This window comes from Naumovozyma castellii, chromosome 1 (assembly GCF_000237345.1).
Source record: "Naumovozyma castellii chromosome 1, complete genome".
NCBI classification, from domain to species: domain Eukaryota; kingdom Fungi; phylum Ascomycota; class Saccharomycetes; order Saccharomycetales; family Saccharomycetaceae; genus Naumovozyma; species Naumovozyma castellii.
The window spans coordinates 2,005,131-2,027,093 of NC_016491.1; the positions used below are offsets into that span (position 1 = coordinate 2,005,131).

The 21,963-nt window shown below is 36.6% G+C and overlaps 15 protein-coding genes and 1 non-coding gene across 16 annotated transcripts; 7 read left to right on the forward strand and 9 right to left on the reverse strand.

Annotated features, from left to right (window-relative positions):
- Positions 1-2: 2 nt before the first annotated feature.
- Positions 3-1,586, reverse strand: YPT11 (Rab family GTPase YPT11; the record flags this gene model as incomplete). Its single annotated transcript, XM_003673893.1, has 1 exon — positions 3-1,586. One exon carries the CDS (start codon positions 1,584-1,586, stop codon positions 3-5), a length of 1,584 nt encoding a protein of 527 aa, XP_003673941.1.
- A 470-nt stretch (positions 1,587-2,056) lies between these two features.
- On the forward strand, positions 2,057-2,908 carry BXI1 (Bxi1p; the record flags this gene model as incomplete). The annotated part of the gene is made up of 1 exon (XM_003673894.1): positions 2,057-2,908. One exon carries the CDS (start codon positions 2,057-2,059, stop codon positions 2,906-2,908), a length of 852 nt encoding a protein of 283 aa, XP_003673942.1.
- Positions 2,909-3,174: 266 nt separating this feature from the next.
- On the reverse strand, positions 3,175-3,387 carry NCAS0A10040 (60S ribosomal uL23 domain-containing protein; the record flags this gene model as incomplete). The annotated part of the gene is made up of 1 exon (XM_003673895.1): positions 3,175-3,387. The coding sequence occupies one exon, from the start codon at positions 3,385-3,387 to the stop codon at positions 3,175-3,177; it is 213 nt and encodes a 70-aa protein (XP_003673943.1).
- A 1,462-nt stretch (positions 3,388-4,849) lies between these two features.
- On the reverse strand, positions 4,850-5,539 carry MRPS18 (mitochondrial 37S ribosomal protein uS11m; the record flags this gene model as incomplete). Its single annotated transcript, XM_003673896.1, has 1 exon — positions 4,850-5,539. One exon carries the CDS (start codon positions 5,537-5,539, stop codon positions 4,850-4,852), a length of 690 nt encoding a protein of 229 aa, XP_003673944.1.
- Positions 5,540-5,985: 446 nt separating this feature from the next.
- Positions 5,986-6,056, reverse strand: NCAS0Atrna12G. The gene has a single exon. It is a non-coding gene; the product is annotated as a tRNA-Gly (tRNA).
- Positions 6,057-6,576: 520 nt separating this feature from the next.
- Positions 6,577-8,349, forward strand: KRI1 (Kri1p; the record flags this gene model as incomplete). The annotated part of the gene is made up of 1 exon (XM_003673897.1): positions 6,577-8,349. The coding sequence occupies one exon, from the start codon at positions 6,577-6,579 to the stop codon at positions 8,347-8,349; it is 1,773 nt and encodes a 590-aa protein (XP_003673945.1).
- Positions 8,350-8,479: 130 nt separating this feature from the next.
- NCAS0A10070 (magnesium transporter CorA family protein) lies at positions 8,480-10,645 on the reverse strand (the record flags this gene model as incomplete). Its single annotated transcript, XM_003673898.1, has 1 exon — positions 8,480-10,645. One exon carries the CDS (start codon positions 10,643-10,645, stop codon positions 8,480-8,482), a length of 2,166 nt encoding a protein of 721 aa, XP_003673946.1.
- Positions 10,646-11,040: 395 nt separating this feature from the next.
- STB1 (Stb1p) lies at positions 11,041-12,315 on the reverse strand (the record flags this gene model as incomplete). Its single annotated transcript, XM_003673899.1, has 1 exon — positions 11,041-12,315. One exon carries the CDS (start codon positions 12,313-12,315, stop codon positions 11,041-11,043), a length of 1,275 nt encoding a protein of 424 aa, XP_003673947.1.
- A 269-nt stretch (positions 12,316-12,584) lies between these two features.
- On the forward strand, positions 12,585-13,154 carry ZIM17 (Zim17p; the record flags this gene model as incomplete). The annotated part of the gene is made up of 1 exon (XM_003673900.1): positions 12,585-13,154. One exon carries the CDS (start codon positions 12,585-12,587, stop codon positions 13,152-13,154), a length of 570 nt encoding a protein of 189 aa, XP_003673948.1.
- A 174-nt stretch (positions 13,155-13,328) lies between these two features.
- On the forward strand, positions 13,329-15,680 carry SKP2 (putative SCF ubiquitin ligase complex subunit SKP2; the record flags this gene model as incomplete). The annotated part of the gene is made up of 1 exon (XM_003673901.1): positions 13,329-15,680. The coding sequence occupies one exon, from the start codon at positions 13,329-13,331 to the stop codon at positions 15,678-15,680; it is 2,352 nt and encodes a 783-aa protein (XP_003673949.1).
- Positions 15,681-15,852: 172 nt separating this feature from the next.
- NHP10 (Nhp10p) lies at positions 15,853-16,746 on the reverse strand (the record flags this gene model as incomplete). Its single annotated transcript, XM_003673902.1, has 1 exon — positions 15,853-16,746. The coding sequence occupies one exon, from the start codon at positions 16,744-16,746 to the stop codon at positions 15,853-15,855; it is 894 nt and encodes a 297-aa protein (XP_003673950.1).
- A 213-nt stretch (positions 16,747-16,959) lies between these two features.
- On the forward strand, positions 16,960-18,231 carry RMD1 (Rmd1p; the record flags this gene model as incomplete). Its single annotated transcript, XM_003673903.1, has 1 exon — positions 16,960-18,231. The coding sequence occupies one exon, from the start codon at positions 16,960-16,962 to the stop codon at positions 18,229-18,231; it is 1,272 nt and encodes a 423-aa protein (XP_003673951.1).
- A 172-nt stretch (positions 18,232-18,403) lies between these two features.
- On the reverse strand, positions 18,404-18,802 carry NCAS0A10130 (histone H2A; the record flags this gene model as incomplete). Its single annotated transcript, XM_003673904.1, has 1 exon — positions 18,404-18,802. The coding sequence occupies one exon, from the start codon at positions 18,800-18,802 to the stop codon at positions 18,404-18,406; it is 399 nt and encodes a 132-aa protein (XP_003673952.1).
- Positions 18,803-19,224: 422 nt separating this feature from the next.
- Positions 19,225-19,605, forward strand: NCAS0A10140 (histone H2B family protein; the record flags this gene model as incomplete). Its single annotated transcript, XM_003673905.1, has 1 exon — positions 19,225-19,605. The coding sequence occupies one exon, from the start codon at positions 19,225-19,227 to the stop codon at positions 19,603-19,605; it is 381 nt and encodes a 126-aa protein (XP_003673953.1).
- A 235-nt stretch (positions 19,606-19,840) lies between these two features.
- ECM15 (Ecm15p) lies at positions 19,841-20,167 on the reverse strand (the record flags this gene model as incomplete). The annotated part of the gene is made up of 1 exon (XM_003673906.1): positions 19,841-20,167. One exon carries the CDS (start codon positions 20,165-20,167, stop codon positions 19,841-19,843), a length of 327 nt encoding a protein of 108 aa, XP_003673954.1.
- Positions 20,168-20,819: 652 nt separating this feature from the next.
- MED2 (Med2p) lies at positions 20,820-21,839 on the forward strand (the record flags this gene model as incomplete). Its single annotated transcript, XM_003673907.1, has 1 exon — positions 20,820-21,839. One exon carries the CDS (start codon positions 20,820-20,822, stop codon positions 21,837-21,839), a length of 1,020 nt encoding a protein of 339 aa, XP_003673955.1.
- Between the last annotated feature and the right edge of the window lie 124 nt (positions 21,840-21,963).

The window sequence follows — 21,963 nt, forward strand, 5'->3', positions numbered from 1 at the left end:
AGTTAATAGCAGCATGCAGATGAATTGGTCGATGGGCTATCTAGGCTTCCATCTAAGGGTTTAGTAATATCAATATTAGCCTCCTTGTTCTTCTTTGGCCTTGCTTTCGATTTTGATTTAGTGTGTGGTTGCTTCGTTTTTCTATTTTTCTTTGTAGTAGTTGTAGCGTCCATTGGTATTGGATCAATGTTCAAATCATCAATAGAAAGATCAGAAAATCGATCTTCAAGTGGTGGAACAGACTCATCAAACGGGGTTAGCTCCTGTACTGAAAGGCGCTTGACAAACCGGTTACGAATTTCAGGTGTATGTTGGTCATCTGAGTAACGCATAGTACTACTGCCAGGGTTATAAATGTTGCCATTCTCTTTTGCTGGTGTACTCTCAGAAGTCCCCTTTTCCACCAAGTCCATCAATATTAAATCAAATATTCTTTCAACAACATTTTCCCACTTACAAGTGACTTCAAAATTCCCAGAAATAGTTATTCCGTAATCGTACTCCATATTTGTAATCATGTTCAACACATCCTCATGATTCACTTGTCGTTTAGCGTAAAGATCAAGCTTGTTCCCAACTAAATAGAATTTTATCTCTGATAAGTCTCCGCTTCTGACGTTCTCTAATGTTTCATTAAGCCAGTATCGGCAACAATTTTGGAAGCTTGTCAAATTACAAATATCATAACATAAGATAATAGCATTTGAAATTTTATAAAGTGAATCCATCATGACATTTTTAAATCGATCTTGTCCCGCTGGATCCCAAAAAATACAGTTATATTTCTTCCCCTGAATGTTTACCAGGGTTGATTTGATATCAATCCCAATAGTAGGTCTCGTATCAATTATCATCTCCTCTCTGTCATCAAAGGATGCTTTGGCATCCACAAAAGGACTCCCTAATTCATCAATTGACCCTTCTACTCCAAAATATCCACCATATTGCTCTGATTCAAAATAATCCAAATCAGCTTCATCATCTTCTTCATCTCTGTCAAAACAATAACTTCGACATCTAATCTTTTGTCTAATAATTGAGGCTCTTCTTTTTAAGATTAAAGTTTCCAAGTCTGATTCATTCAAACTGAATCTTTTAGAATTGCCACGACCCTTCAATTTATTTAGCCTATCCAATTTAAACCCATTAGATGAGTGAGATGATACGGAATTCATATGCTTTGTGTTATTCGATATCAATTGCGATTTAAATTGTGATTTTGTCAAAAGTTCATTACAATAACTCAGGATCATAGCAGTTTTTCCTACATTTGAATCACCGAGTAGTAGAATTTTTAAGTTTGAAATAGGTTCTGTGTGTTCATCATTGTTGGAATGGGTGCGGGAACTAGGATGTGAGGACATATCATTGGGACGAGGGATTCGATATATGGTAGAGGATCGCCTTATATTACGACGATAGTGTGTTGGTTCCACAGAATTAATGCCCAGCCCGAGAGCAGACTCAGAATGACGCTGGTGTGACGATGGAGATGATATATAAGGATGTTGGCCTGGAGACACTGTCAGAACCGGTGATAGCAGTAGGTTGGTAGTTGAGTATCTCTTCTTCTTCGAGGAGCTCATTGCAGCATGTGTATATTGGTAGGTTGCAGTGAGGGGGTGTTCTAGTAAGGTGTGTACGTAGCGTCTTTCGTTTGTTTTAACGTTATTATCGATGTCTTGAGAGTTTTTCAAAGAGCAAATTTCAGAATAAGAGTATGCGGCAACTAAGTTCCTTGAGTGAGGTCAATTTGTCCCTAATGAAAGAATTAAATAAAAGGACGTTATAAAGTTGACATTATAATACAGTGCTATAGTGATTCATCCATCAACATCTGCCAGATAAACCAAATATTGTTGGTATTTCGAAGAAATGGAACACCGAGTGGTATTACCCGTAGAGACCGCGCTTTGCAAATTAACGTCATAACGTATAGATTTTCCACAAGACATCACCTCTTTAACACAGTACATGTTGGTGTTGAAACTACAATAAACAGAACAAGTATCTAGAGTTCAAACAGCTCTCACACATAGTAACAAGCATAAAATCAATGTCTGACCCTTTGGTTCAACCAGCTCCCCCACCATATCAAGAACAAGCTCCGAATTACAATAACTCCCAAGGCCCCTTTATCCCAGATGACTTCAAGTATTCTACAAAAGTTATCAGTTGTGAACCTGAGGTCCGCCAGTATTTCATGAATAGAGTGTACTCTATCTTATCTGCACAACTTCTGCTAACGTCATCGTTCACATATTGGGCCACACAGTCAGAAGGGTTACAAACGTTTATCACTGACCATATTGGCCTATGGCTCTTCTCAACTATATTCGCACTCCTCCTCTGTATTGCCTTGACGTTTATGCCCCGTTATAGTGATGCCATTGAGATTACAGATGAGGGAACAGAGCAAGAGAGTACGCGCGTACCATGGTATTGCCTCACTAAAAGAGGTCAGCTAGGATTATTGAGTTTATTTACCATTGCAGAAGCATACTCTATTTCCATTATAGCCCTTACCTATGACGAACAGACGATTTTAAGTGCCCTATTCATTACTACTATTGTGGTAATTGGTGTTTCATTAACAGCAACCTCAGGTAAATTCGAATTTGCATTAGAATCGGCCATGTCAGTATATTACTGGTTAAATTGGGGACTATGGATTCTTATCGGTATTGGCTTCACCTCTCTTTTCTTTGGGATGAGTTCCACAGTAGATTTATTATATGGTTGGTTCGGTGCCATCTTATTTACGGTATACCTTTTCATTGATACTCAACTTATCTTCAGAAAGGTTTTCCCTGATGAAGAAATCAAATGTGCCATGATGTTATATTTGGATATTATTAATTTATTTTTGTCTATTCTAAGGATATTGAATCATTCCAACGACGATTGAGAGGAAATGGAAGTTACATTCCATATCGATACATTCAAATTATTGTCTTCAGGTAAATTTGTTTTTAGGACAGTAAAGTAAGTAACATAAATAGCTACTAGAAGTTTAAATACTATTTCAATAAAAAAAACTATAATAATTGTTTGATATTTGTTTTTTTCTTTATTTGAGAATATAATGAATTATGTTGTTTTTATAATACGTACAAAAGAAGAACGTGAAAAGATAAAATTAAACACATTTACTAATTAAATGACACAGTTAGATTAGATGTAACCAATTCTGTTAGCAATGTCTAAAGCATCGTAATCAGCAGTCAATCTAACGTAAGCCTTCTTAGTACCATTTGGTCTAACCAAAGTGTTAACAGACAAGACATCAACTTCGTATAATTCCTTGACGGCCTTCTTGATTTGATGCTTGTTAGACTTCATAGAGACTTGGAAAACCAAAGTGTTACCGTCTTCAACCTTCTTCATAGCGGTTTCGGAAGTGATTGGTTGTTCAATAACTTTGTATGAATCCAATCTGTTGTAATGTGGGACAGCCTTAGAAGCATATTTTGGAGCTCTAGCCAACTTCAAAGTCTTTGGTAATCTGAAAGTGGCAGAGGTTCTAACCTTCAAAGCCTTCTTACCGTTGGTACCTTTGACAACAGCCTTCTTAGCAGCAGTAGCCTTAGCTGTTTAAAATTGTAAATGATATTGCATCACCATTTATTTGTTAGTAATTTAGCTCTTGATAATATTTTCAACGAAAGTTTCTCTCATGATCTAGTAACTTTTAGAACCATCTGTATTGAGTGTTAACCAAGTTTTTAGTCTCAGATCGTTTTCTGGTCTCTCAGATGACTTCACTCATGTTCCCTATTATACTCCCAAGTTCTTTCTAGTCTAGTTTCTCTTCACTTGGTGTTCGTCATCGATCGTCATATATATGGTTTCTTGTCCATATTGAGATATTCTTTCTATTATAATGTTTTCACTTATTAGCCCATTGGAGTACTAGTTTAGAAATCAATCGTCGTTTTGTTCTGTTATAGCATTTTAATTACATACCAGATGGAGCCATTTTTCCTTATCGTTCTTATCTGTGTTGTACTTTAACTTTCCAAATTAACATGCATCTTCAACTAGTGATAATATTGAAATATTTGGTATTATTATTACGGTTTCCCTTCCAACAGGTAGGAGGAATCTCCGTCTACAATTGGAGTGAAGTGAGTCCATGGGACCCAGTTCCCGTCTAACACTTCTCTTCCGGAAAGCGAGGTTAGCCAGAAAGAAAAATAAAATTTCAACAAAAAAAATTAGTCAAGATTTCAAACGTTAGCACCCAACCATTTTCATAATTTTAAGATAAACCCATGCATAACACCATAAGGTACAACAGTCACCAAAATGTAAACTTCCTTATTGAGAACACTCATTTGCAGAATTGTTAAGCAATGGCGTATTTCCAAATTAATATAATTCCAATACATTGGATGCTTAGAAACACTGCTCACATTAGTATACTAGAGGTTTCTCCTACTTGCATTGGGTTCTGTTAACTCACTGTGTAATGTCAAGTCTCTAACAATTTGGGGGAACATGACTGTAATTCTTCTCCCTTCGCTACCGTAAACCTTTTATTGTTGGAGCAAGTCATATTTGAAACAAGAAAGTAACGTTCCCGATTAAATAATTTTTACTTTGTCGTCGAACTTGTCCTTTGAGGTTTAAAAGCAGGATTGGATTCCCTCATAATTAGCTCCCATACATCTCCTTCTGATGATGTGATAACAACGGAGCTCAAGCTAGGGAATTTCAAAGGGTTCTTCATCTTTTGCGTTTCAATATCTGAAATTAAAGGATTACTCAAATCAAGAGTTCGTTCTCATAAAGTTATTTACATGATATATGAATAAATACTAGCTATTCCAAGTATTTTTTATATAGATCATAACCTCCTAATCTTGGGTGACCTAACCCCACCAAATTTCAAAGGAGTTTTATCCCAAATCCTTGAAATTTTATTTCTTACGACATTACCTTCTTTCCCATTCAACGCTGAAATAAACGCTTCTCTCCCCTTACCAAAATCCTTCATGACAATTTCAATATTCTTATCCAACAACCCTTTTTCTTCAATCATTTGGAAAGCTCTAGTTGCAGTTTGAAATCCAGCTTCATACTCACCCCTGGCAGCTTTCCTAAATCCAAGACATCCTGTTGAAATAGCAAATTTTACCTTATGCGGTAATTTACAGTAATACAAGTATTTCTCATTATAAGACATGGTTGGATTCTTTTGTTGGAAACTTGTATCTTCCACCACAGCAGAATATGTAATATGTGTGTTATTCTTAGTAAAAAGGCAACTCATTAAGTATCTAACAACCACATTAGTGCCATTCTTCCCCGTGGAACCGAATGGGCTCGTCACATTAGCAAGGGTAATTTGTGGAGCGTTAAATCTACTAGAGCCTCCCGTTTTCGATACATTAGTATTCGATAGGAAGGTCTCAGGTTCTGATCTTGAATCTCTTTTCTTCGTTATGTCCGAAAATGACACAGCTGGAGAGTATGCTCTTACACCTTGCTGTCTCAGTATTGGAATTATATGTGATGGTCCTATGGTCCTCAGCATCTTTTCCTTTATTCTTCAGCGATAGGGTAGTGGTTTTCAATTGCTGTTCACTGTTATGGTAGGCGTTCCCTCTTCTGGTTCTTTTTTTTTAAATATCAATATTTGAATTCTTAAGGGCGGCCCAGTAAATAACTGGTGACAATGAAAATAGACATGATTATATTTTACAGATTGAAAGACTATAAATATACAAAAACTTTTACCAATATGCCAAGAAATATTCTGAATTGCTTTAATTCTTATTTCATCAAACTGTTAAGGTTTTCCTAAGCTTTTCGCCCAGGCATCGAGGAAACTTGACTAATTAAGAAAATTTTCCAACACTCGAGTGGACTTCCTATGACATAGAATAAAAGGGCACGTTGACTCTAACTTTAATGTTAGAACAGATATTATGAAAGGATGAAGTTTGCTCCAAAAATATATACATATGACCCAAAAAAGAATGCGCAAGCCGGGAATCGAACCCGGGGCCCAACGATGGCAACGTTGGATTTTACCACTAAACCACCTGCGCTTAATTTCTTGAAAAAAACAATTCTTTAGTGAATGATACGTTACATTTGTTAACATTAAGTATACATTAATTTTCTGCTTTCTTGGAATTTGTAAGGTAGCTAATAGGTATACGTAGTGAATAGAAATTTCATAAGATGGCTCTCTTTATCCAGAGATTTGCGGAGGGAGTATAAAGTGAAATAACGATGACAGTACCATTACTTTGAACTTGAAGGGTAAAAGGGCAGGATACCGAAAACTCATTATTAAATAAATAGCCAATTCGGTTAACCCGTTTCCAATACTCTATATAAACCCCAATTCCGAGTTTTATCTTAATATCTGAAGAAGAGACTATATATGTTTTACAATAAATAATGTGTGGGAAACTATAACACAAATCAGAAAATGCTTACGTAAACATTAGAGAAAATTTTGCGATGAGCTCTAAAGAAATATTTCAGTAAATATATTCAAAGACCAGTCTGTAATGTCTCAAACGACTTGACAACTAAATAAAGATAAAGAGATATTACTAAATGCCAAGAAAGAAGTCTGCCACTAAAAAAGCTAAAGAAGCCGCTAAGAGAGAGGCATCCCACAGCGATGTGCCTGCCCCAATAGAACAGAAAAAGCCTAAACCAACGAGCAAAATTGAAGAGGAATCTAGTGATGATATCGAATCTGAATCCAGCGAAGATGAAGATGATTATGGTGAGCTAGTTACTGAGGAAGTGGAAGATGGTATTAATAAAGTTATATCAGCTATTAGAAATAACGAAACTGATAAGTTATTGGATCCAGAGGTCAAATTCTTTGAAGATCCTGAAAAGGCCGTCGCCAAATTGGCTAAGACTGAGAAGCACAAACCTATCTACTTAAAGGATTATCATAGAATGAATATTTTATCTGGGAATCCTATTGTGGATGAAGATGAGGATATGCCTTTACAAGAAACTGTTGATGGGAAACAATCATATGTGTCTCAAGAAAAAGAGGAAAGAACGCAACTGTTAGATGAAATCAAAAACGCTTTTGGCAATGATGAAGATAAAGAAAACAATAATTCCTCCGAAAATGATGATGATGACGATGGCTTCCTGAAGAAGAAGGAACCTAGTACAGTTGAAGGTACCACAGACGATGCGAAATTACAATTACCAAATCCAAAGGATGAAGAAAAATTCTTGGATGAATTTGTAAGCCAACAAGCTTGGATCCCTAGAAAGGGTGATAAAGTCTTGAATGTAGATGGTGGAATGGATGAAATTGAAGATGATGATGAATTCGAAGATGCTGTTGAGAAATTTGAAAATGCCTATAACTTCCGTTATGAAGATCCAAATGCTGCCGAGATTGTTTCATATGCTCGTACACAAGCTACTTTGAGAAGATCAGCTACATCAGCTCGTAGAAGAAAGAGAGATGACGAAAAGCAAGTAAAGCAAGAAGTTAAGAAAGAAAAAGAGCAAAAAGTTCAAAAGAAGAAAACCAAGAAGGTTAACCAATTGACAGACATTTTAGAACAATTGAAGAAAGAATATGGAGCTGAAATTAGTGAATCGATGGTTAAAAAAATAACCGATACTCTATTAAATAATGATTTCAAAGATGACGAGTGGGACAAGGTTGTTGCTGAATTGTTCAACGAGGAATTTTATGATCAAGAAGCAAAGCCAACTTGGAATGATGAGGATGATGAAATAATGGCTGATTTCTATGATGAGCAAAAACAAGAAGCTGATGCCAAATTAGAGGATGACGAACTACTTGAGGAGGAAGAACGCAATGATGAAGATGAACCTGCAAAGAAGAAATCCAAGAAGAATAAAAGTGAAGATAAGAAAGCTAAGAAGAAAGAGAAAAAAAAGCTTTCTGAACTTGTCGAGAGTGCTGTGGAACAAAATAAACTAGCTATTCTCGATGAAGTTGAAAAGGAAGAGGAAGAAAAGAGGGGGAGACTGCGTTCAAAGGATGATCAGGATTTAAAGTTCCGTTATAGGGAAGTTTCTCCTGAAAGTTTTGGGCTAACAGCAAGGGAAATATTCGCTGCAGATGACACTGACTTAAATGAATTTATTGGACTGAAGAAGTTCGCGCCATATAGACCAAAGGAATTGAGAGCAAAAGATAAGAGGAAAGTAACTAAATCAAGAAGGTTAAGAGATTGGAGAAAAAAGGTTTTCAATAACGAAGCTGGACTTGTAGGTGACGAAAAGGACATTCTTATTCCAGTAGAAGAGAAGAAATCAAAACACAAGCATGGTCATCAACATCGTCAGCATGAAAAGAAACGTCATAACAAAAAGTAAACATTTCAAAAGTAATTCAGTCATTGTAATCGTGTATAATAAAATTAGTTCACAGAATGAAACTGTAAAAATTGATTACGGTTTAAAATATTAGTTAGAATATATGATTAAATATTGAAATGTCCATAGACTAAAAATGCTGGTAAGAATTGGTTGTTCGACTATAGTGGCTAAAAGTACCTGCGGTACTTGTCGTAGAATGTACCGATGAAGCTGGAATTCGAAGTGCACTTCCAGATGTGTAGTCTTCTGTAATATCCTCTTTCTTTTTAAACCATTTTGGCAAGTACTTCTGAAATTTTGATTTAGATGCCTTTTTCTCATTTTCATCGAATGATTCATCTAAATCGTCATTGCTTTTATCGTTCATTGCGGTAACCCAAAACGATGCAAGAAACCAGCCGAAAATCCCAATGGCAAATAAAACTCCAAGTATGCCGAAGAACCATGCTAAATTTTTTACCTTTCCACCTGGTACTTCTACATTCATCCCGAATAAACCTGTGATTACATTCAGAGGTATTAACATTGTCCCCAAGATAGTCACTTTACCCAGAATTTCTCCAACTTTATTGTTTGAAATAAAGGATTCTACTTGTAGTTGGGCCAAGTAATTGGAATGGGATCTTGCCAAGATATTTTCGTAGGAACGTAAACTTTGTTGCATGGTCAACAAATGATCTTGAATATCTCCTAAATACATTGCGATGTTGCCTCCAGGAAGACATGACAATGATACCTCCGAATTTGTATCAGTTGTATCCCAAGCAGATGGATTATTTGAATTTATGGTGTTATAGTTGCGTGAATCCTTACTTTCATCTCTACACCTCTTGGCTAACATCTTAACAACATCAGCCTTCCCACTTAACAATCTCATTAAAGTCATAATATTTCTTCTTGTATTTCCAATATTTTGCAAAGTTTTTGAGAAGTCTGCATTATATGTCATTAATACGGTATCATCGAAAGCATCTGTTTGGTATTCAATTGATTGTATAACGGGCGCAAAACTATCTGTAATATCATCAATCAATGCATAGCAAATCCAATCAGCATTTACATTAACGTAATTTTTCAATTGTCTTACTCTTCTTCTCACATTACTACAATGGTCAACGGGAGAAAAATGGAAACTTAATATCCCATTCTTAAAGACGATAATATAGATGCAGATACGCTCAAGAAAGTTTGGTGAGTTCTTATCATTGACGAAAGTATGAAAACTAATAAAATAATAAGTCTTGAACATTTCCACTTTACCTCTAGGTTCTTGCATTCTCACATCTTCAGCAGTCAAAGGATGAATGCCAAAGGCAGTTGTCAGTATGTGCATTTCTTCATCAGTAGGGCACGTGCAATCCAGCCACCACGTGGGTTCCCCCTGCTTAAACAAATCGAAAAACGATTGGTGTGGCCGTAGTAAAGAGGGCAACTCAGGCGAGTGAATTGTCATCTCATCGGTGGTGCAAAAGAACGCAAATCTATCCGGTGCTTGAAATGTATCGTTACTCGGTTCAACAGTGCGGAGTTTTCCCAAGTCCGGATCATCTGGTACTGTATTACTGACAGGAACAGTTTGTGGTGTATATTTAGCAGCGGTTTCAGACATTATTGGAGTCAGTGTCTTCGGTTTCCATAATGAATTACTAGAACTTCTAGTGACATGACCCATATAATGATTCTGTTGTTTGATTCTTTCCATATTGATTATATATTCATCGGCAAACGTCTGCAATTCTTCAAAATTAATTCCATTGACTACCTGTTCCTTCTTCTTAGGATGAATGGGGACCCAAACATCATCCTCTGTGCCATTAGAAGAGGCCTCTGACAGATATGAAGCTTCTAAGGTTTGATTTGATATCTCAGATCTAGTGTCATTAGGTTCAAGTTCCGTGATACCCTTTGGGTCCATTACTCCCTTCCTCTTACTTTGGTCATTGGAAAGTTTGATGTCAATCTCAGAACCTGGTTTAGCCCTCTTTGTTCGTGTGAATTCAGAATATGCTCTAGCTCGCGGTGTAAATCTACCTGCTATGTCTGCATGAGAAGTTGAAGGGTTTTGTTCAGATGTAAAATGTTTCAGATTGGGTAATGGTGGACTTGTCTTATGTGGAGTATGTTCTTCTTTAAAAGATACGAAACTCTTCTTCTTCTTTGGTTTAGGCGTGTCAGCGGGATTTGTACGATTGTTTTCGTTCCCCTGATGGATAGAAGTAGACCCTCTTCTGGAAAAGGAGATAGATCCATTGGAACTTGTTCGCCCTGCTTGGCCTGAAATTAAGTTTGGCATATTAGTCTATGATCTCTATGTCTTGCTTGAGTGGAGAGTGGTTTACACCCTTGTTCCTATTTAATATGTGGCACAATTTTATCTGGGGGGCTTTGCAGCAATAAATGGATTGTAGAAAATAGTAATAGGTAATATTGATTGCCTACGGTCCATTAATGAGATTTGCTAGGAGATAAAAATTGTATTCAGACAACGCAATTAAAATTAAACATTGAAACGTCAATTGATCGAGTTAATTTGAACTTTTCATTTAGTGAATTTCATTAAGGGATCTTTTCCGAAATTTCGTTCCGAATGAAAAAGTCTTTTTGACAAATAATTAGTGTCATTATGGCTCTATTTACGTATAATGGATACGACAATATATAATAGTTACGTTATATTCAAGAGCCATGTCAATCTTCTTTCTCCTCGACCGACCCTGCTGAGTTGCTTGATAGGTTTGATGAGATATTAGTACCTGCCGATATGGTGCTTGTCCCATACACGGTATCGGTGCCATTCATTCCTAAGATGGCACCCGTAATGCTACTTCGCCTAAGACCACTTAGGGGTACCCTTGGCGATGGGGAGAAAAGGTTATGTATATAATCTCCCATGTTAAAGTTGGGTGTCTTTAGAAGCGTGTGATTCGAGGTAATGCCCGTTTGTGTTCCACTGCCGTTATTATTGTTATCTCGAGATGGTGTGGTGGGTACTTGTTGTGAGGGGGGCATTAAAGTTGCGTTCCCATGAGTATTATTGATACTTTGTCTTCTCTTTTGTGGTGATAAGAAAGATGATGCCTGAGGTGACGTACTCATATATAATGACGGAGATTCCATCAATACATCGGAAAAGGCGATGGCAGCATTATTTGTTACCATATGAGGCACCTTAAATGTAGATTGTGGAGAGGACATGGATGGCTTCATATTAGAAAATCTGATAGCTTCATCTGATCTATTGTGATATGATGATGACGGTGTGCTTGGAATCTTGGCCCCCCCATTTCTTGAATACGGTATATTTGTATTGTTAGTATTATTATTGTTGTTATTATTAGTCATGCTCATGTTTTCTGTCAAAGTTTGACGCACTGAGGTATATGGGCTTGTGGCAAGATACATTAGTAGATCCGCCCCTGCATCATTTTCAGGATTTGTACCACTGTTTCTCTTATTTAAAGAAGTGGATAATCGACGTCTAGGTGTCATAAATATCCTTTCATTATTTGTTGCATTGGCATTCCGCGAGTTTAGCATAACGGCTTGTGAATGTGCTCTAGGTGTGCTAGGAGGTTCTAGGTCTTCCTTTGTGTTTTCCTCCTGTGAATCATCATCTTCATTAGTAGTCTTAGAATTCGAAACGGCCGCTGATGATGGTGGTGCTGGTGGTGGGGTCCTCGTAGTTGCGAATTTCAAAGGTGATTTTGAAATAATCTTCCCCTCTTGCAATTGTTGTTTCTTTGTTGGTGAAAGGGACGTGTTCTCATGCTTAATCTCAATATCATCACCTGATCTTTTCCTGCTCATTTCTTTACTCATGGTGGATGATGAATTGTTCGTCGTTGTTGTTGCTGTATTTGAAGTTACCTTACTGAGACCCAGTTTCAATTGACGCGTCATTTGAGCTAGCTGAGCTCTCTCTAGAATTCTATTGGAAAGTTCTTGTTCCTTCTCCGGTGACATGGTATGTATATGGATGTCCTGATGCTGGTACAGTGTTTGCTGGATGCTTGAAAGCTGTGAATCCCTGGCTGTCGTTGTAATTTATAGAAGTGGCAGTTGTCATTAACGTTATTTGGAAAAAACTGATTAGCGTAACCAATTTTCAGTTTCCTAAACGGGTAAAGTAAAATATCAATGGGTGAAGTTTCAAAACACATTTATACACTACGACACATTGGTACAGCACAACACAACACCATACCACCGAGTCTAATAGAAAGGAGGAGCAGATGTCAATGATGATGCGTCGCCTTGCAAGAATAACACCACTTTTTGGTAGAGCGAGTTTGGTCCAGGGATTCAGTAGACCACTTTCCACTGCCCTTTTAAGAACGAGATTTCCATGTTCCCAGTGGCCATTGCATCTACCATTTAGTACATATATGCGTCTTCGGGACGCTGCAGATAAGAAGGAGGAGGCAGGAGTGCCGCTGGGGTCGTTCAAAGTGGACAAACCACAATTGATGATAGCGTTCACGTGTAAGAAGTGTGACACGAGGTCGTCGCACACCATCTCGAAGCAAGCATACAATTCCGGTACGGTACTGATCAAGTGTCCCGGGTGTCAGAACAGACATCTGATTGCAGACCATTTGAAGATCTTTAACGATGATCGAATCACCATTGAGGACATCATGAAGGCGCAAGGTGAAAGCGTCTCCCTCACCACGGATGATCTGGCCTTCGAGGACGTTCCTGAGTCCCTGAAGAACACCATTGGGCACTACGCCAAGGATGCACCACCAGAACTGAAGAACAAACTGCAAATGGACCATTCAAAGACTCATCTTCTTAAATAATGCCAACCCTACGTAACCCTAGCGGGTGTGGCGCCCGCGAAGCCCTGAAAAAGTCTCGCTGACCCAACCCTAATATTTAAATAAAACTACTTAAAGTTACAGTTACAGATAACATCCATCCATCCATCTATCTATCCAGTCCTCGACAAGCAACCGCTGGGCGCTTATCATTACATGAAACGATTGCAACTGCTGGGCAAGTCCAAGTACTTGAACTTCAGCTCGACCGCCAACGATGCGTCTTCATCGCCGCTTTTGAGCAAGACAACGTCAACACCAACGCCGCCCACTCAAGAGATCCGCTATCAAGCAGCGCATCTACTGAGTTTGCCACGAAAGGTCCTGCTCATGATCCTCGAGAACTTGGATACAGAGACTTTGTTGGCGCTGTGTCAGGTCAATTTCCAACTTTATAACATTATTAGCAACAACTTCTTATACAAACATGTCATATTGAATTCAAAACTATCTCTTTTAAAATTCAGTGCCATGATCCATTCTGAATTTCATACTGCTACAGGTTTAAGAAACTTGCATAAGGGTGTCATTTCTCAAAATGTGAGATTCCTAGTGCGTTCCATTGAATTTAATAATCCACAATGTCAGGACTCTTTATTGAAATATAGTAAATTCCATAGTAAGAATGATCAGACTATCGCAGGTTCATACATTTTCGAAACTCCTCTATCGTCATCGTCCACAACGACATCCACTCATAAGAAGAACCCCACATTCTCCCAAGATGATGACTCTGCCAGTTTGAACGAAACAAGAAACATACTCAATCACAATATTTCCAACGGTACCGCTAGTAATGGTAGTAGTGCTGTCAAGCAGTGTGACTGTTTTAAGACACTGGATAAGATGGAAAGCAAATACTCAAGTCATACGTATATTGAGTTAATGTTAGACATCATAGATTACCTACCTAATCTTTCTCATGTGATCTTGAATGACGTAGAACCCAGTTTCAAAATTCCACTTTGGTATTCAGTATTCAACGATGGGTCCAGGGATTTCTTTAAGAAAATTATAAAGGGTCAACAATCAATAACAAGTAACGATCTAAGAACTTTCCAAATTTCCAAAGATTTCGTATCTGAATATGAACGAAAATTTTATTCTTTACAAAGATTGAAAAAATTAGAAATTAGAGCCACTTTGGATAAGAGAAGAAATCATCAAGTCTATCTAAGACCTAATCTTTTGTGTTGCTTCGGTATTATAAATGAATTAGTATTATCAAATGTCATCCTGGACACTGAATCGCTGGATACGCCGATGGAATTTCTTCCCTTAAACTTAAGGAAGGAGGAATCAGGATTGTATCATTTACATGCACCATTCCATTCATTAACGCTAAAATCATGTCATGTAATCCCAGGGAATGGTATATTAAGATTATTCCATTCATATTTCAAATGTGTCAAATCATTGGAATTGTTAGAAATAACTAGTAAGTATGATCTTCTCTTGTGTAATTGTTTCCCAGCATTGACGGATTTAACCATTGATTGTAATAGTCATTGTTTCACAAGTGAAAAATTAGTGGATGATGAATATTATTATGAAGATATTGAAAAGCAATTGGAACAACAACGTTTTCAACAACATTTAATGGAAAGTTCTCTTCATGATTGTGAAACTTTACATGATACACCACATGACCATATATTACAAGCACCACCTGCTACTTCATCAGTGGTTTTATCACTAAATGCTAAATATATCTCTAGAACTACAAGTGATACTAAAAATCAAAAAAATCATAGGAAGCCAGCTACATTAACGAAATCACAAGGTGAATACTTTAACCATTTGAGGATACCAGAATTTCATTATTTTTACCATTATTATAAATTACTTTGGGATAGACTACCACATCAAAATATTAACATTAACGTCATTAATATACCCTTCACTAATGTTTACCCCCTCTCACCAACGTTATTCTGGGATAAAATGTTGAACTTGATAAGAGAACGCCAACAACTTCATCAGGGTGATAATGATGAAGATACTGCAGATCAAGAAACTTTAATTGCATATCGTAATGACCATGGAACAAGTGAATTACAATCTGGTACAGAAATGGAATCGCATCTGGATACCGAGCAAGAATATTACTGGGATTCTTCGGTTAAAAAATGTTTCAAAGATAATTTGCAACTTTTGAAAGATAGTTCTAGCGGTAGTAGAAGTGACAATCCACTTACCGTTATTGATATCGATGAAATAATTGAACAAATGGATAATGAAATAATTAATAATTTTCAAAATTTTCAATATTTTAAAGATATACCTAATATTAATCTGTGGTGTTTCTTTAAATCATTATCTAAATTCAAATCGGTAAGAATCCGCTTGTTGAGGAATTTATTATTTTGTACCCCAAGGACAAGATATGATTGGGAATTATTATTAAGACCTGTGTTAAGGGTTAATGTACCAATTGAGGTAAGAGACAAGGATGGGTTTGTTCTATATTCATATGGTGTCAATAATAAAAATAAAAAGAGGAGGTGACATTAAGTCTCATAATTAAGCATATTTACATACATAGAGAAAAAAAATGCATTAATATTCATTTTAATATTATACATAATATTTTCGTTGTTCGTATTACTAGTATTACTGATTGGTAGAAATGTTCATTAAAAATACATAGGAGCTTCGTTCTTCTCGATGTAAGTTATGGTTACGTTTCGCTAGGTGGGGCAGAAGATTCATCTTCAATGTGACTTGTATCTCCTCCATTTTCCATAGAATGTATCTTTACCACATCGTCATCGTCATCCTCTTCGTCATCCTCATCCTCCTCATCACCTTCCACTTCTTCTTCCTCTTCTTCTTCTTCTTCTTCATCATCATCTTCCTCATGATGATCAATCTCTTCATCGTCATCGTCAGCATCAGCGTCAGCGTCAGCATCAACGTCAACATCGGCATCTTCATCTTCATCCTCATCCTCAATTCCCGCAGTGGCTGGGATAATAGCTCCGGGTGCGACGGAAGGTGGAGAGGTGGATGTGGATGGTGCTGTGGACACTATTCCCCTTGGGGCCAATACTTCCTTAGCAGCGACCAAATTCTTATTATAAACATCCATCTCCGACCTATATCTTTCTCTATCCTCATTATATAAATCGAAATATGGTTTTCTTGCTTCATCATCCAATGCCTTCCACATTTCAGATAAATCTTTCGTCACGTCCGTAGAGCCCTTAGCTCTCACATCTTCTTTGTTCAATTCACAAAAGATCAAATATGCATTTGTAGGTCTCTTTGGTAAATTTGGGTCTCTCAATTTATTAACTTTATTTCTGTTTCTTCTCTTCTTTGCAGCAGCAGTCCTCGATTTCTTCATTGGTTCAACTAACAATTGATCCTTATAGGATTCTAAAGTGGGGAGAGGTCCCTCAGGTGATAATTGAGGATCCAGTTCGATGCGTGATTGTAACCTTTCTAATAATGTGGCATATTCCAGTTTCAATCGTTTCACGGATTGACGAGTTCTCGTCACTGTGAGCCCAAGAGCTTCATTTTCCCTCTTTAACGTCTCTATCTTCTCCGTCAATGTCAAATCTGTCATACTTGATTTGTTGTTGTTATGTGAGCTGGATCAATGAATGCTTGTTTCCAATGTTTTTCTTAACCAAGTTAACGAACGTTATTGCTATTTATTTATTTCACTAACGTTACAATATGAAAAATAAATACAAGAAAGGTTGAAATCCATATTAAATTAAGTATAAACGATAGGAGCAAAACAAAGCATAAGACATTAACGAAACTGAAGACGATCATGTCAAGGGATGATTCACAGACACCACTACTTAAACAAGGCAATGAACCATCACAGACAGGGAAGAATAAATACCTACCTACCGATGCTATCTCTCCGCCTACAACAAAGAAGAAACCTATCAGATCATCATCTACTGGCTTGAACAAATCAAATACATCTTCCACCACAACAGGGGCCCAAAGAACTTCACGTACTACACAGAAACTGAAACTGTTACCTGAGGAACCATTTAATGATAAGAGGAAGCAACCCAATGGCGATAATACAGTGTATTCTCAGGTGAATCGAATTACGGATATGCCTGCCAGGAAGGATGCAGAGAAGTTGGGGAAAGCTCATCGACATCTGTTACCACGTGCTACAGGGTATTGTACCGCTAGTAGCTATAATATGAGAGATTTAATCCGATGGTTGAGAGATAGTCGTAAGATCCATCATACACATCCCAAGTTATTTGATGAATGTCTTTACACTCCCTTTGTTTATAACGATTGGAGAGGTGACAGTCGGGATCATGATGCTGCTGATGACGTTATAAGATTAGATGATGAAGGTGGTGAGATTGATGTTAGTGATAAGCATTCCGAATTATTTATCTTTGAATACGGGGTAGTTGTCATGTGGGGGTTTACGGAAAGAGAAGAGAAATGTTTCTTAACAGACTTGGAACGATTTGAAAAGGAGAAATTGGCAGATGAAGACATCCAAGTGGAGGAATTCAATTATTATGTGACCAAGAGTTATCAGCCACGTATTTATAATGATTTTATTACATTAAGAGATGGTTCGAATTACATGGTTAAATTATCAATATCTCATGCAATTGCACAAAGTGTCAAGATTTCTTTATTTGAAGAATTGGTGGATAATACCATTGAAGACACACAGGATATACCGCAGGAGATTGCTTCCAGTGGTAAAGTTTCGATGAGCAAAGAAGATATAATGAAAAGTATTGGTGAATTGTTTATCCTTAGGATTAATATTAATTTACATGGATCTGTGTTGGATTCTCCTGAGATTATGTGGTCAGAACCTCAATTGGAACCCATTTATCAAGCTACAAGAGGATATTTAGAGATAAATCAACGTGTGGCATTACTAAATCAAAGGTTGGAAGTCATTTCTGATCTTTTACAGATGTTGAAGGAACAATTGGGGCATTCACATGAAGAATACTTGGAATTTATTGTAATAATATTAGTCGGAGTTGAAGTGCTTATATCTGTAATTAACATTGCAGTAGACATGTTTGCTAACAAATCTTAAGCTAATTAAATAATTATATAAATAATGATGATAATGATATTTTTACTTGTTTTATTAATTTTTTTAATATTTAATATGTGAAAAAATAATAATATATGAATCGAAGAATAGTTTAATGTTACAATTGGTAGCCTACCACATAATTTATATTTTTTTTAGATAAGAATTACAATTATAATTCTTGAGAAGCCTTAGTAGCCTTAGCAGACTTCTTTGGCAACAAGTTTTGATGAATGTTTGGCAAGACACCACCTTGAGCGATAGTGACGTTACCCAACAATTTGTTCAATTCATCATCATTTCTGATAGCCAATTGTAAATGTCTTGGGATAATTCTGGTCTTCTTGTTATCTCTAGCGGCATTACCAGCCAATTCTAAAATTTCAGCAGCTAAATATTCCAAGACAGCGGTCAAGTAAACTGGAGCACCGGAACCGATTCTTTGAGCGTAGTTACCTCTTCTTAGAAGTCTGTGGACTCTACCGACTGGGAAAGTCAAACCAGCCTTAGCTGATCTAGATTGAGAAGCCTTAGCGGCAGAACCTGCTTTACCACCTTTACCACCGGACATTGTATATTATTGAGTTGATTGAGTTGTTTTGTTTTAGCTTGTTGCTTGACGAAGAGGGAACCGAAGAGTAAAATGGGACACAAGATACAGGAATAATAGAGGTAGTTCATATATGTGTGTATATATATAGATCTTAATATTGCCGCCCAAGTGGTCTGACCCAAAAGGGAAACCGTTCCAGAGTGTTCGTGCCCAAAAGTTCGCGCGAAATATTCCGAACGCCTTTCGTTCCACAAAATTCTGAGGGCTTCTCGTGCTGAGATTTACGCGCCGTTCAGAGACTTTCGCGTTTTGTTATTATATACAGATAGATCTATATAAGAGACCACAATTTGTTAACCAGTCCTCAATCCAGTCGTTTTGTTACCCTTTCCCTTTGGACTTCTTCAAATAACCAACCCATTTACTCATAAATATTAACAATGTCCGCCGTTGCTGAAAAGAAACCTGCTTCCAAGGCCCCAGCCGCCAAGAAAACCGCCCCAACCACCGATGGTAAGAAGAGAACTAAGGCCAGAAAGGAAACTTACTCCTCTTACATCTACAAGGTTTTGAAGCAAACCCATCCAGACACCGGTATTTCTCAAAAATCCATGTCTATCTTGAACTCCTTCGTTAACGATATCTTTGAAAGAATCGCTACTGAAGCTTCCAAGTTGGCCGCTTACAACAAGAAGTCTACCATCTCTGCTAGAGAAATTCAAACTGCTGTCAGATTGATCCTACCAGGTGAATTGGCTAAGCACGCTGTCTCTGAAGGTACTAGAGCTGTCACCAAGTACTCTTCTTCCACTCAAGCTTAAGCTTTTTGAAACAAGAAACTCTCATCCAATCAATCAAACAATCCATATCTTTAATGAAAAACGTTTAGAATTAACTTACTATTCTTTTTCTGGTGTAATATTATTAAGAAAATAAAATTTAATTATTTAGGGCATTTATATATCTATATTATTATATAACGTTATAATAACAATAAAATAAAAACAGTAAAAAAATTAAAAGGTTTCATTCATTCATACATATTTTTTTTGTTACCTATTTTTGAAGATTTTGAATCTTCTTATTGACAGTATCCATCTTATCCTGAGCGGTCTGGAACTTATCCACTCTAGTCCCACATCTAATCTCGGTATGAATTCTCACATATCCATTATCATGGGCATATTGATGCACTTCACCAATCAATTCCATCACTTCGTCCCAGGGCCCTTCAATGGTGGTACCAGCACTATGTAAAGTACTCTTCAAATTAGATTGACGAATTCTGGTCTCAATTAAGGCAACAAAGTCAGAAACACTGGCGCTGGAAGTACCTAAAGGAACCATGCAGACATCGGCCAAAGTATGTAGTTTAACTCCCATTTTTCCTGTAAGATGTTTTGGGATCTATTGATAATGTACGATTTGTAAGCTATCAATGATATGTGTATTAGATAGTTCTTTTCTTTCCTTAAATTTCAATATTGTAGATATAATTTCGGGGACACCTTCCTTCTCAAATTTTTTGCGGGTAACACTTCTGTTTTTGATATCTTTACGTCTAAATAAAGCCAAATAGCACATTTTCCCAAGTGTACTCTTTCTAAAAGGAGGGGATATTTCTTAATTTTAACTTTCAGTCATTTTAAAGAACAAAATTTTTTATTTATCTCTTTTTCTAAAGATTGGTTTATTGATTCTTTTTTAAAATAAGTAAAATATTCTAAAATCCAATAAGAACGTAAATAAATTTTTTTTGGTTTCAAAATTAACCAGGCTTTTACTTACTATAGAATTAATGATTTAAATTAAGACTACAATAGTTTTAATCCTTCTTCTACTTTCTTTTTTCTGTTTTGGGAAAAAAAAACTTGGTCCCGGAGTATATTACCCGGGGTGTCTCCGCCAAATCTTGAAATTTCAGCCTAATGAGTGAAAATTTATAGAATATTAAACGGTTAGTGTCAATCTTAAATCTAACAAAATAGCTAATCCCTCAATCCAGAAGCACCTACCCCCTCACCTAACACCAGATATGGTCTCTAAAACACCAGAAGAAATAGCACCAACACAGCCGAAAAACAAGCTTACTCAGTGTTTCGATGATATCTTGAAAATATCATCTGAGATGCTTTTGCAACAGCAGTTGAAGACTATACAATTGGATTCTAAGGTATCGAATGGGTTCAACGCATCACAACAACGGTCTTTAAAGGAGAAGATTAATTTGTTTCATGGTATCTTGGATGATCTGGAAATCTCTATAGCGAAAAGTTTTGATTATGTTGATACCATTGTGGAGATAAGTAATGAAAAATTAATTAAGAAAAAAGAATTACAAAGAAAGGAAGAAGAAGCAGCAGCAGCTGCTGCAGCTGCTGCCGCAGAAGCACAGGCTCGTGCAGATGAATTAAAGAAACAACAAGATGGACAATTAAATGACGATCAAAATATGTTATCCGATATGAAAATGGATTTCCCTGAAGATAATGAAAATGACCTGTTATCCACTTTCAATCCTGAACCAATTAATGTGGATATACCCATAACCACAGCAAACAACAATAATAATAACATCACTATCGATAACAACAACGACAATAATAATAATAATAATAATATTCCTGATTCTTCAAAAAAATTGGAGTCTCAACAGCCGCAACAAGCCCTCTTTTCAGATTTGGATTCTATGGATATCTCCATGTTTCCTGATCTAGATACTAATACATTTGATACAAATAACAATTCAAACAATAACAATGATATAAACAATAATAACGGTGCCACAGATTTAGGAAACGACTTAGATTTATCTAGTATAAACAACGGTGACAATCTAATCTCCACTATGAATAATAATAACAATAATACCAATGCTACCAATAATAATGACAATAAAAATATAGACAATACTGGTGTTAACGCTACAGGATTAGATCTAAATCAAGAAAATGACGATAATTATTTGACCTTAAATGATTTCAATGATCTTAATATTGACTGGACAAATGGAGGCGAAACAGGTGATCTCGATCTTAATGACTTTAATATATAACCGACATGCAACGAAATGATAAGAATGAATGATGTTATGCATATTTATATATAAACAAAACAGTATAGCGCTGTAAATCTATACAATATGTTACAATAGTTACAATATATCTCCGTCCCTTTTC